The following is a 13,198-nucleotide window of genomic DNA, read 5'->3' as shown; positions in this document are numbered from 1 at the left end:
TCAAACATCCCAAAAAGAAAAAAACAAACAGCCCCATTACAAAGTGGGCAAAAGATATGAACAGACACTTCTCCAAAGAAGACATATGAGCAGCCAACAGTTACATGAGAAAATGCTCAGCCTCACTAGTCATCAAAGAAATGCAAATTAAAACTACACTGAGATACCACCTAACTCCAGTCAGGATGGCTATCATCAATAACTCAAAAAATAACAGATGCAGGAGAGGATGTGATGAAAAGGGAACACTTCTATACTACTGGTAGGAGTGTAAACTAGTACAGCCTCTGTGGAAAACAGTGTGGTGATTTCTAAAAGATCTAAAAATCAACCTTCCATATGACCCTGCAATCCCCTTCTGGGAATATACCTGGAAGAACTCAAATCACTCCATAAAAAAGATACCTGCACACATATGTTTATTGCAGCATTGTTCACAGTAGCAAGAACATGGAACCAACCATGCTACCACCAAAAGAGGAATGGATAAAAAAAAAAATTGGTACATATACATGATGGAATATTATGCAGCCATAAAGAAGAACAAAATCATGAACTTCACAGCAACCTAGATGGACTTAGAGTCTATAATACTGAGTCATCTATCACAGAAACAAAGTATTGAGTACCACATGTTCTCACTCATAAGTGGGCCTTGAACAATTATCATAATACTATAAGAAAAGGATTGGCAGTAGTGGGAAACTGCCAGGAACGGGACAGGGAAGCAAGATTGGCAGTAGCAGGAATCTGCCTGGAGAAGGGAGGGTACACCTCATCCAAAGCGTTCCTGCATAGTGAATATTTGTATACTTAACCCTGAATTGTACCCCACATCTTTAAAATTTAAAAAAAAAATGTGGTACATATACACAATGGAGTATTAAGCAGCCATAAAGAAGGACAAACATATGGACTTTGCAGCAACTTGAATGGATTTAGAGTCTATCATACTCAGTGATCTATTACAGAAACAAAGCACAGAGTACCACTTGTTCTTATTCAAAAGTGGACCTTGAACAATTATCACAATACTATAAGAAAGGGGCTGGCCGTAGTGGAAAACTGCCAGGGGAGGAGGGGTGGGATTGGCAGTAGAGGGAAACTGCCAGGGGGTGGGGCACACCTCATCAACAAGTACCTGCATAATGAACATTTGTATACCTAACCCTGAATTGTACCCTATATCTTTAAAATAAAAATTTTTTTTAAAGATGAGGAACAGACACCAAGATCTCGCCTCCATCTCTCCCCAGTCTTCCTTTCATGCTGTGTGCACAGAGGAAAGGCCCTCTGCATGTGCAACAAGAAACTGGCTGTCTACAACCCAAGGAGAGAGGCCTCACCAGAAACCAACCCTGCTGGCACCTTGATCTTGGACTTCAAGTTTCCAGAACTGTGAGAAAATAAATTTCTGTAGTTTAAGCCATGCTGTCTGTGGTATTCTGTTATGGCAGCCTAACCAAACTAACACAATACCTAATTTGCTTTCATAATATTGTATTATTATTTTAATAAGTTTTCTCCAAAAGTTTTTGTTTTACATCTCAAAAAACCCAGATCCACATTTGCTTTTCCTTTCTCCCAGACTATACAAGGAATTTAAAAGACTTTAACTCCACTTATTCTCCACCTGACTTACATGTTATTGTTGTCCTGTATTTTCATTCTATCTTTTTTTTTTTAATTGGAGTCTCACTCTGTTGTCCAGACTGGAGTGCAGTGGCCGCTCCTGGCCACCGCAGCCTCGACCTGCTGGACTCTGGCGATCCTTCCGCCTCAGCCTTCGGAGTAGCCGGAATTACAGGCGCACCCTACCACGCCCGGCTAATTTTTTGATTAATTGTAGAGATGAGGTCTTGCTGCCCAGGTGGGTCTCAAACCCGCGGGCTCAGGCAATCCACTCACCTCAGCCTCCCAAGGCGCGGGATTACAGGCTGAGCCACTGAGCCCGGCTCATTCTATCTTTTTTTAATTACATAGCATTATTTTTATCTTATACAGTCAATGTTCATTTAGAATTACCCATACATTTACTAATTCTTTTGTTCTTTATTTCTTTGTATAACTCAGAAGACTTCTGTCTAAAGTACATTCTTTGGAATTTCCTTTAGTGTTAATATGCTGTAGTATGAACTTCTTTCTACACAGTATGCTTATAAGATGATGGGCTCCTTGAATCTGTTGGTAGGTGTCTCTCATCATCACTGAAATTATTTCAGTGATCCATTCTTTCTCTTCCCACCTTTGGAGACCCTGCTCAAATGTATATTAGACCATCCCACCCTCTCTTCCAAGTCTCTTAATATCTTTTTCATATATTCTATCTCTTTGTCTCTCTAAACTACAATCTGGATAATTTATTCTGGCCTAGTATTGACTCACTCATTGTCTATTTAGTTCTGTATAATATGCTGAGTTATTAAATTCAGTTCTTGAATATTTTAATCCTATGAGTTCTACTAATTTCTTTTTCTAATAACTTGTTTTTAATAATTTCCAGTTTTATATCTTCAGATTCATCATTTACTTCTTCAAACATAATATGATGCTTATTTTATAATTTGCATCTGATAATTTCCAAAATCTAAAGTCTTAATGAGGTTTTTTTTTATCTTTCTGCTGGTTCTTACTCATAATACTTTACTTAGTTTGGTGCTATAAACTACTGTCAAACATTCATTTTCCTTTGAAAACTATTAGTGAAAATTATTTGAAACCTAAGAGAAAGTAGATTTTTCCAGGGAAAATGTATTCTTGTTTCTACCGGACATCTAGGGGTAATATCAGTCTAGGGCCAGTTTGCCTTCTGTTAGCTTATTTTGGGATTATTTTGTTTTGTTTTTAGACTAACCAGAAGATATAGATTTTGGTTGCAGATCTTACTGTTATAACTTCTCAGAGATCTTTTTTCCCTGCTGTATTCGCATAAAGGCAGTATTACCTGCAGTCTCTTCGAAGTGGGGAGTGAGGCAAGTAATTTCACTCTGACATGAGAAGGGTGCCTTATGGAATCTCGGTTTAACAGACCATAAATTACTACCAGCGAGATGTATGCCATTGTTAGGACCCTGAGTTTTGTCTTCTGTCTTCCATAACCTGGGAAGTCATCAAAACTGAGTCTCTTGTGTATAAGGTTCAATAAAAACTCTCAGGTACAAATGCCTTCAGAGTCCCACTTAACCATGCTGCAATCCCACTTTCATGCATATTTTGACCTGTTGTATCAGATGTTATGCTTTAGGAAGACTTCTCAAGATACTGTATCCAATATTGTCAGATATTTTCAGTGGAAGGGATGAATAAAATAATTTATTCTCTCAGTGAAAGAGTTGATTAAAGCAACCTAAGTTTTCCATCTGCTTTTCATCTTCTGAACTTTTTTTTTAATTTAAAAAATTTTTTTGTAAAGACAGGGGCTCACTATGTTGTCTGCACCGCTCTCGAACTCCTGACCTCAAGCATTCCTCCCATATCAGCCTCCCAAAGGCTGGGATTACAGGCACCACCACACCCAGCCTTTCAAACACTGATTGATATTTCTAATCTGCTATTCTATTGTGCAATCTCTTTATCTTTTTGTGTGTTTTTTATACTCTTTTATTCTTTTTAGCATCATTCCAGAAGGAGCAGAAACAAAACAAAACAATATGTTCAGTCTTCTGAAGTACTTCTACTTATAGCCCGATTTTTTTTTTACATAGTTGCTGTAGAAACTTTGGAAATCCAGAAAATTAAAAAGAAGATGAAAAATATAATTAGTAATTCCACTATCCAGAAGCAAATACATTTAACATTTTGGCACATTTTCTTCCAGTCATTTTTCTATATAATAATTTATTTGTATCATTAAAAGTGTGCTGACAGAAAATTTTATACACTGCTTTTTGCCTAAATTTTATTTTATAATTGCTTTTACATGTCATTAAAAGTCATTTATAAACACTCTTTCTAGTAGCTATATAATATTCCATATTAACAGTCCACAACAGTTTATTTACCAATTCCTCTATTGCTAAACAGTCAGATTATTTCTCATTTTCTGCTATTTTTAACTAACTTACCTCAATATTCTACTTCAAGGAGAAATTATAAGAATGAAGACAGAACCATAACATAAAGAAAACTGTCACTGGATCCCATAGGTGGTCTAGATGCTATAGTTCACTTGAATCTTAAGCATATCAACCATAATACAGACTGTAAGCTCTAAATTTTGAACTTCCAACTTCAGTAAATATACGATACACAACTTTTAAGTCCAAGACCATTAATTATTTGCATCACAAGAAAAAAGAGGTGTCATGCACAATAAGTTAATTTTAATGTTTTACAATCAAAGTAAAGACAAAAATATAAGAAGGGGCTGCAGTCTAGAGGTTTGTGGGAAAATGAGAATAGGGAGACTGTTTAGAGGGATAAACTCATCTCACATGTGAGTTTAGGACAGAAAGACTCCAGGGAAGATGACAATCTGCCCCCTGAGATTAAACCAAGTCTACACAGAACTCTGGTCATTAAGAAAAATTAGGACTGCTATCTAGAAAACAAATAATTTTTAAATATCTCAAATCAAATACCTATGAAAAGACTTTTTTTTAAAAAGATTAAAATAACAAACTTGCTTTTAAAAATAAACACTTTACCTTAATGAGGAAATCTACTGCAAAATAGCAAACATATTGGCCAACTTGCAAAATTTTCATTAGTTTTGCAGTATTTACACTTTTACACATCAATTCAAAATGTACCTAATAGATAAACTTCACACATGCAAAGTGATATATGCATAAGATTATTCACTGTAGCCTTTTTTAAATAGTAAAATATAGGAAACAATTTAAATTAACACAAATAGGGAGCTTGTTAAATAAATTATGGTATACCCATAATTTGCAATACTACACAGATAAGAAATGAATAAGGAAACTTCCTGATATGGATAGATCTCCAAGATGTACTGTTCATTGTAAAAAGTGAAGAGAGTTTTTACTTTCTGTCACTATTTGCGTTAAAGGAAAAGAATATGTGCTTTTTAAAAATTCTCTGAAAGGATCATCAAATAACTGAAAACAGTAACTTCCTTTCTGGGCAGATAAAAGAAGGAACGTGAAGAAGGGGGAGGGAGACAACATAGCTTTATATGCTTTTTGTTATCTGAACCATGTTATTGTACCTCCTTTCCAAAAGAATGAATAGGCCAGGTGCGGTGCCTCATGCCTGTAATTCCAACACTTTGGGAGGTGAAGGCAAGAGGACTGTCTGAGCCCAGGGTTTTGAGACCAGGCTGGGCAACTTGACGAGACCTCGTCTCTACAATAAATCCAAAAATTAGCCAGGCGTGGTGGGACACACCTACAGTACCAGCTACTTGGAAGGTTGAGAATTACCTAAGTCCAGCAGGTCAAGGCTGCAGTAGCTGTGAGTGAAACTCTGACTCAAGAAAAGAAAAATTAATAATTTTTAAAAGGATTAAAAATTTCTAAAACCTGCCAAAGAGTTCTAGAGCTGACATAAGACAGCAATGGCATCCGTCTAATGTCAGTTGAAAAATAAAACTTACACTGGCTGACATTCTCTTGACCATGCTCCAGAAGGATGTAGAGCTGGAGAATAAGTTGTGGGCAGCCCTCCAGGTAGGTCTCAAATAGTCTGAGCATGCTCAGATCAGTCACTCTATCTATAACTTCCTTCTGTGGATCCATTTGCTCTTCCATGAAGTTATCTGTTTCACTTCTACATTGGAAAGCTATATGGTAGCCCTGTTTCAAGGCAAACCAATACCTGTAAAGTAAACATAAACATGTATCTTCAGACTTACATTCTTTATAACATGCACGTTAATATATGTAATAATTTAGAAAAAAAGAACATATGTTTAAGTAGAGAATTTTGCCACAGACTTTCTCTACTACAGATTTTTTGTGAGTATCTCATAGTGGCTCTATTGTGAATCAGACCCCATGAACTTTTATTGTATGTTTGATGAACCAGTTATGTGCTAGGCCTATTAAGCATATTATGATCTCATTTCAACTTTACAATAATTATGTGAGATGAGTAGGTATTATTTCCATCTCACAGATGGAAAAACTAAGGCTGAGAAAGGTAGGGTGATTTGCTAAAAGTTACACAGAGAATAAGGGGCACACATAAGGTCCAAACTCAGATCATGTGATTCCTAATCTTTACCACTCCCTTGTGAAAGGCAAACTAAAATTTTCAGTTCATTCAATTTATCACTACCACTCAGATACATTTCCTTATGAGAATGTTAAGTTGAAGATGATATGAAATCTTTTAACTTAACCTACTGAATAATTACTCAGCGCCTACAAGGTGCTATCCTCTTTGACCATACCATTCTAAAAATATATATAAAACCTCAATGACTCTTAAAACAACCCTGCTCAGACTCCTTTTGAAAGACTTTTAAAATAAATACAAGTTATCATCATACAGATAAAATTAATAACAAAAACGAGATACTTATTAGAAGAAATCTGAGCCTAGCAATAAACACAACCAGCATTCTACTCCAAAGCTTATCAAAAACTCTACCTACACCTCAGTTTCCTCACATATAAAACGAAGACAATGATATGTGCCCTGTTTCAACCTGCTCCTTCTGCCAGTGTTTCCCACTTCAGTAAATGGTGATAAAATTTACCATGTTGCTAAGACCAAATATGTGGGAATAATTTCCAACTCTTCTCTTTTTCTCATGCCCTATAAAAATTCCTGAGCAAGTTGCCTTGGCTCTTGGTTCTAACTAAAATAGATCCAGAATCTAAGCACTTCTTACCACTTCCACTGCTACCATCCTAATTTAAGCAGCCAATTCTCTGGCCTAGATTATTTCAACAGCCTCATGATTGGTCTTTATGACTCTACTGTTGCTCCCCATATAGCCTATTCTCCCCATAGCATTCATAGTGAACCTTTTAAACATAATACATACGTCACTCCTCAGCTCAAAATGTTCCAATAATTTCCATCAAACTTAGAGTGAAACACAAAGTCCTTACCATATGACACAAGTGGGCATGATCTACCTCCTGCATACACCACCACCACCTTTCCACCTCATTTCTCTCACACTTCCACGGTGTATCCTCCTTGCTGCTTTCCCCAACTTAAAGGTCTTTCTCTTTGCTACTCCCTCTGGATAGAATTCTTCTAAACTCCAAATATTTTTAAAGTTTGCTGTTTAACTTCCTTCAGGTCTCTAATGATACTTCCTCATAGAAGCCTTCCAGATCACAGCATCTAAAGTAATGCTCTTTATCATATTCTAACTCTACTCTATGTCATTTTTCTTTATAGTCCTTATAGCCACCTGGCACATTATTTATTTTGGTTTACACCTTTACCTTCTTATAAGAATGTAATCTACCTGAAAGAAGAGAACTTTATTTTGCTGTATCCTAAGCAACTAGAACAGGTGAATGAATAAAGGAAAGCTCATGATTTTTTTTCCGTAAAGATAAGCAGATAGTAGATATGAAAGGACTTTTGAAGTAAAACACAAATATAAGATAACCGCAATGTAAACAGGATACATATACGGATATGCAAAAATTCTTCATTTGGCAAACAGAAGCATATTTTTAGAATATGCACATTCCAAAACATTTGGAATAACAAGATCCATTATATGTAATGTGGGCTACATGCCAGAATAGGGAAGAAGGTCAACAAAAATGATGAAGGCGGCTGGGAAAAGTGGCTCAAGCCTGTAATCCCAGCACTTTGGGAGGCCAAGGTGAGGGGATTGCCTGAGCCCACAGATTTGAGAACAGCCTGGGTAACTTGGCGAGACCTCATCTCTACTCTAAATTAAAAAAAAAAAGAAAAAAATTAGCCAGTCATGGTAGCACAGGGCTGTAGTTGGGGCTACTTGGAAGACTAAGGCGAAAGGATAGCCTGAGCCCAGTAGGTCGACGCTGGGGTGGCCATGAGCATGCCACTGCACTCCAGCCTGGGAGACAGAGTGAGACTCCAACTCAAAAAAAAAAAAAAAATGATGAAGGCATGGTTTCCACCCTCAATGACCTTTCAACCTAACAGGAGAGTAAAGCCTACAAGCCAAAAAGTGAACACTCATTAGAAAGACAAATACTGATCTGTGAAAGTATAAAAGAAAAAATGATTCATACTGCCTAGGATTTACAGGCAAGATTTATCAGGAAAGTTGTATTTGATCCTTTTCTGGGTATCTGGCACAGTACAGAGTATGTAGTTCCTGTTCTTAAAGTGGCTTATAAACTAATAGCATATCTACTATTAAAAAACTTGAAAAATTCACAAGTATTAACAGCTACATACCCAGAACATAATTAGTACAGGTAACAGAAACTGGGAAAGGTTATGAACACAGACCCTACCCTGGCATCTAGCCCACATTATATATAATGGATCATGTTATTCCAAATGCTTTGGGATACACATATTCCAAAAATATGCTTCAGTTTACCAAACGAAGAATCTTCGCATATCCATATATGTATCCTGTTTACATTTGTGTTTTACTTCAAAAGTCCTTTCATATCTACTATCTGCTTATCTTTATTGAAAAAATGTCATGAGCTTTCATTTATTCATTTAGTAAATGTTTCCTGAGCACCTGTTATGTGCCAGAATGCATGGGTTCAAATCTGGCTCCACCACTCCCTAGTTTAATCTCCTTATGCTTTCATTTCCTCATCTGGAAAATAGGGCTAGTCATCACACCTACTTCACTGGATTGACATAAGAGTTAAATGAGTTAATATATGTAAAATGCTTAGACTAGGACTTGGCACGTGTTAAGTGCTATATAAGAGTTGTTAAAAACAAAACATATAGGGCTGCTTACAACTGTGCACATTCACATTTCCAGTCACTTCAGGGAGGAATCATTTCCAATTCTGTAGCTATTGTGGCAAACCAATTCAAAGTTCTGCTTATCTGAGTGTAATTTCATGGAAAGAGGAGTATAAACATAATTTTTTAAATCAATAGGACACTTTCCGCTTTATGGGACAAATGATGAATAGGTTAAAAAAAAGAGGGAGCTTTCTTAACATATTTTATACTCAAATATTCTTTTATTTGAAATTAAAAGGTACCAGCTTCCAGTGATGATGAATTACCCCATATCAGGCTAAGCATCTTACTGATGCTACTGATGACAATGACAAATTCTGGGCAAAATAGGGGGAAAAAAACCAAGGCATAGAAGAGCAACAAAAGTAGAATTAGTGAACATGAAGACAGGTGAAGTAGATTGGATGTTAATATGTTGAAAACCAATCCCCAATGTAATAATAATTGGCAGGGGGCCTTAGGGAGATGATTAAAATAATGGGATTAGAGCATTTATAAAACAGACCCTAGAGAGCTACCTTGCTTTCCCACCACGTGCACCACATGCATAGCCAAAAGGTACCATCTATAAACAAGAAATTGGACCTTCACCAAATACCAAATCTACCAGAGTCTTTATCTCAGAATTCCCAACCACCAGAACTGAGAAATAAAATTCTGTTGTTTAAAAGTTACCTCATTTATAGTATTTTGTTATAGCAGCTTCACTAGACTAAAATAATAAGTCAAGAGAAACCATCCACACTAAAGCATAGAGGAAAAAAACTTGGAAGGAAAAATGAATAGAACTTTATTAACATAGGTATAATGGAAGTCCCAGAAGAACAGAGAGAGAATGGGGCAGAAAAAAAAAATACTTGACAAACTATTTACCAAAAACATTTTCCACATTTGGTCAAAAACAAAAACACAGTGTTTGTATGAAAGCTCAATGAACCCAAAGGGAAAAAAATACAAACAAAACCACACATAGACACGTCCTATTCAAATTTCTAAAAATAAAATATAAAGAGAAAATCTTAAAAATTGACAGAGAAAAAGACACATTCCACAGAGAAACAATGAGATGTTTTGGCTGACTTCTCACTAGAAACAACAAAACGCCAGAAGACAACCATATCAATAATAACACTAAATATAAATGGATTAAACACTCCAGCAACTTTTTGTGTTTTGTAAAAGGCTTTTTTTTTAACATAAAGACACAGATAGGAAGAAAACTACTCAAAAAAAGTTGATATGGCTATATTAATATCCCAGACAAAACAGACTTCAAATTGATGCATATTACCAAAGATAAAGAGTATCGTGTCACAATGATATAAGAATTAATTCATCATAAAGACATAACATTCCTAAATCTGTATGTACCTATAATGGAGCTTTAAGATACACAAAGCAAAAATTGTCAAAGGAAAAGAGAGAAAAAGACAAATCCACAATCTTAGTTGAGGATTTTCACACTTCTTAAAAATCAAAAGGAAAAGTAGACCTTAAAAAAAAATCAGTAAGGATACAGATAATTTGAACAACACTCTTGACTTAACTGGTCTAATTTGACACTTACAGTCACTATACCCAATAACTGAAAATTAAAAATTCTTTGCAAATGTACTTGGAATATTCACCAAGTTGAAGAAAATAAGGTAGGCCATAAAAACAAGTCTTAATACATGTAAAAAGACTGTAATTACATAAAGTATGTTCTCATTATGAAATTAAGTGAGCAATCAATAACAATATCTAAAAATTCCCAAGTATTTGGAGACTGCAGGATAAGGCCCAGATACTAAAGTTTTATAAATATTGCATGTAGAAAATTTGAACATGACTAGATGACCTCTAAGGAGTTTTAAATTGAAAATAGGTAAGAAAGAGAATTCAACTATTTAATGCCGATTTAACTCTACAGAAGGGCTTAGGTATCTGTGAGGAGGAGGGAGACTCAACTCCCATTGTGTGCTCTTTTATATCGCCTGAACTTTTTAACCATATATTTAAAAGGAGCAAAAATCATTTTCATATTTTAAATAATTCAAATGTCATTCATATATCCGTCAAAGGGAAACTATCCTTTGGCAGAGAGAGGTTTTTTTAATCACAAATCATATATAAAATAGAAATGTAAAAATGTCATATAATTTATGTTCTTGAAAAATGACAGATTCTACTCTAGAGACTCCTGGACAGTAAGAGCATACTTAGTTATAACAGGTACACATACCTAATAAATAATTCATGTTGATATTCCTTGTCTTTCATCTACCAATACAAATTCAACTTATCTATTTCTTAGGGGACTGAATCCACAATTCATCAAATCTCAAGTTTTTCAGTACTTAGCCTGGACAAACCTTTGGATAATGTGGCTCATTTTTATGAACTGTTCTAATTGTTGATTATTTCTCACTAGTTGTCTCAGTATTCTGTGACTTCCTGGACTAAGATAATACAAAAAGAAAGACAAAGAAAAGAAAGTGTCTATCTACCTGGCATCTTTCACTAACAGCCAATCTAATTCAATTGTCTTTTTCTTCTTTTTTTCAATTGTTTCTATAGGAAAAACATTCACATAATTCAAAAATTTTAAAATGCAAAAAATTATACAGTGAAAAAAATCCATCCCACTCTTATGATCTAACCAGCTTTTACTCTCCCCCAGGACCATAAGAATTCACTGTTACTAGTTGCATATGTATCCTTCTAGAGTTTCTTTATGTATATACAAGCAAACATAAATATATATATGTGTATATATATATATATCCCTTTCCATCATCCTTTTCACATATGTAGCATACTATACCTGCTGTCTGTACCTTGTCTTTTCACTCAATAATACATCCTAAAGATCTTTTCATTTCAGTACATAAAGCACTTTGTCATTCTTTATAATTAGCTATGTAGTATGCCATTGTATGGATATATCTTAAACTCTATAAAAAGACATTTAAGCCAGGTGTGGTGGCTCACACCTGTAATCCCAGCACTTTGGGAGACGAAGGCGGGAGGATTGCTTGAGCCCAGGAGTTCAAGACCAGTCTGAGCAATACAGCAAAACCTTGTCTCCATAAAAAAATCAAAAATTAGCTGAGCATGGTAGCACACAGATGTAGCCCCAGCTACTCAGGAAACTAAGGTGGAAGGATCACCTGAGCCCAGGAGGTTGAGATTGCAGAAAGTCATGATCCTGCCACTGCAATCCAGTCTGGATGACAGAGACCCAGACTCAAAAAAAAAATTTTTTTATTAGAAAAGACAAAATGGTTAATAGTGATGATATAAGTTTTCACAGAAGTTAGACATAAAAGAGATACAAATTAAACTCTAAATTCATAGAAGTAAGGAAATAATAAAGATAAAGGTGGAAATCAACAAAATAGAAAGAAAACAGATGACAGAGAGAAATTAACAAAACTAAAATTTAGTTCTTTAAGGGACTGGCAGTAGCAGGACATTGCCAGGGGAGAAGAAATGCACACAACACCAACAAGGGTACCTGATCTCAAACCAGGCAAAGTGGGGACCACAGGGAGGCCCAAACTTTACCTGTACAATGACTATTTGTATACCTAATGTGTATACTTGCACCCCACATCTTTAAAATTTTTTAAAAATTAAAAATTTTTTTAAGTGTGGTTTCTTGACAACACAGAAAAATTTATAAATATCTATCAAGACTGATTAAAGGTGGGGAGATGGAAAATGAGAGGAAGAGAATACCAAATGTCAGTATCAGGAATGGAAAAGAACCTACCTAGATCAAAACTATAATAAAGAAATATTAAGAACTTTATACCAATAAACTGAAAACCTGGATAAAATTATAAACTTCCTAAAAAACACAACTTATTAACACTAACAGAAGTTCGAATATTGGATCTGAATAGTTGTATATCCATCTAAAAAACTAAATTTGTTCTCAAAAATCTACACACAACATTAACTCAACCAACACATTTTATCAAACATGTAAGAAAGAAGAAATATTAGTCTTGTACAAACTCATTTAGAAAATAAACGAACACTTTCCAACTTCTGTTATGAGGTCAACAAAAAACTAATCTCAAACCTGCCAAAGATATTACAAGAAAAGAAAAGTATAGACCAAGATCCCTCATGAAAATGGACACAAAAGAGATTAATGAAATATTTGCAAACAGAATTCAGCAATCTAGAAAAAGAATCATGATTAATTGGGGTCTTTCTCCGTTGGCTTAACAGTCTAAAATCAGTCAATGAAATAAATATATCAATGAAAAAAACGAATCAGCTGGGCTCGGTGGCTCAGCCTGTAATCCCACGCCTTTGGGAGACTGAGGTGAGTGGA

The 13,198-nt window shown here is 35.3% G+C and overlaps 1 protein-coding gene across 1 annotated transcript in view; it reads right to left on the bottom strand.

The window, feature by feature from the left end:
- Nucleotides 1-13,198, bottom strand: part of XKR9 (XK related 9) — a 44,953-nt gene that overhangs the window by 12,923 nt on the left and 18,832 nt on the right. The window contains exon 3 of the mRNA XM_008064590.1: nucleotides 5,564-5,784. Within this exon, the coding sequence (XP_008062781.1) occupies nucleotides 5,564-5,784 (221 nt within the window). The remainder of the gene's footprint in view (nucleotides 1-5,563; nucleotides 5,785-13,198) is intronic.

The sequence above is a fragment of the Carlito syrichta genome, unplaced genomic scaffold (genome assembly GCF_000164805.1).
Source record: "Carlito syrichta isolate Samal-C Ts95f unplaced genomic scaffold, Tarsius_syrichta-2.0.1 Scaffold307738, whole genome shotgun sequence".
Taxonomy (NCBI): Eukaryota; Metazoa; Chordata; class Mammalia; order Primates; family Tarsiidae; genus Carlito; species Carlito syrichta.
The sequence above is the reverse complement of the archived record's forward strand: the minus strand, read 5'-3'. Positions and strand labels throughout refer to the sequence as shown.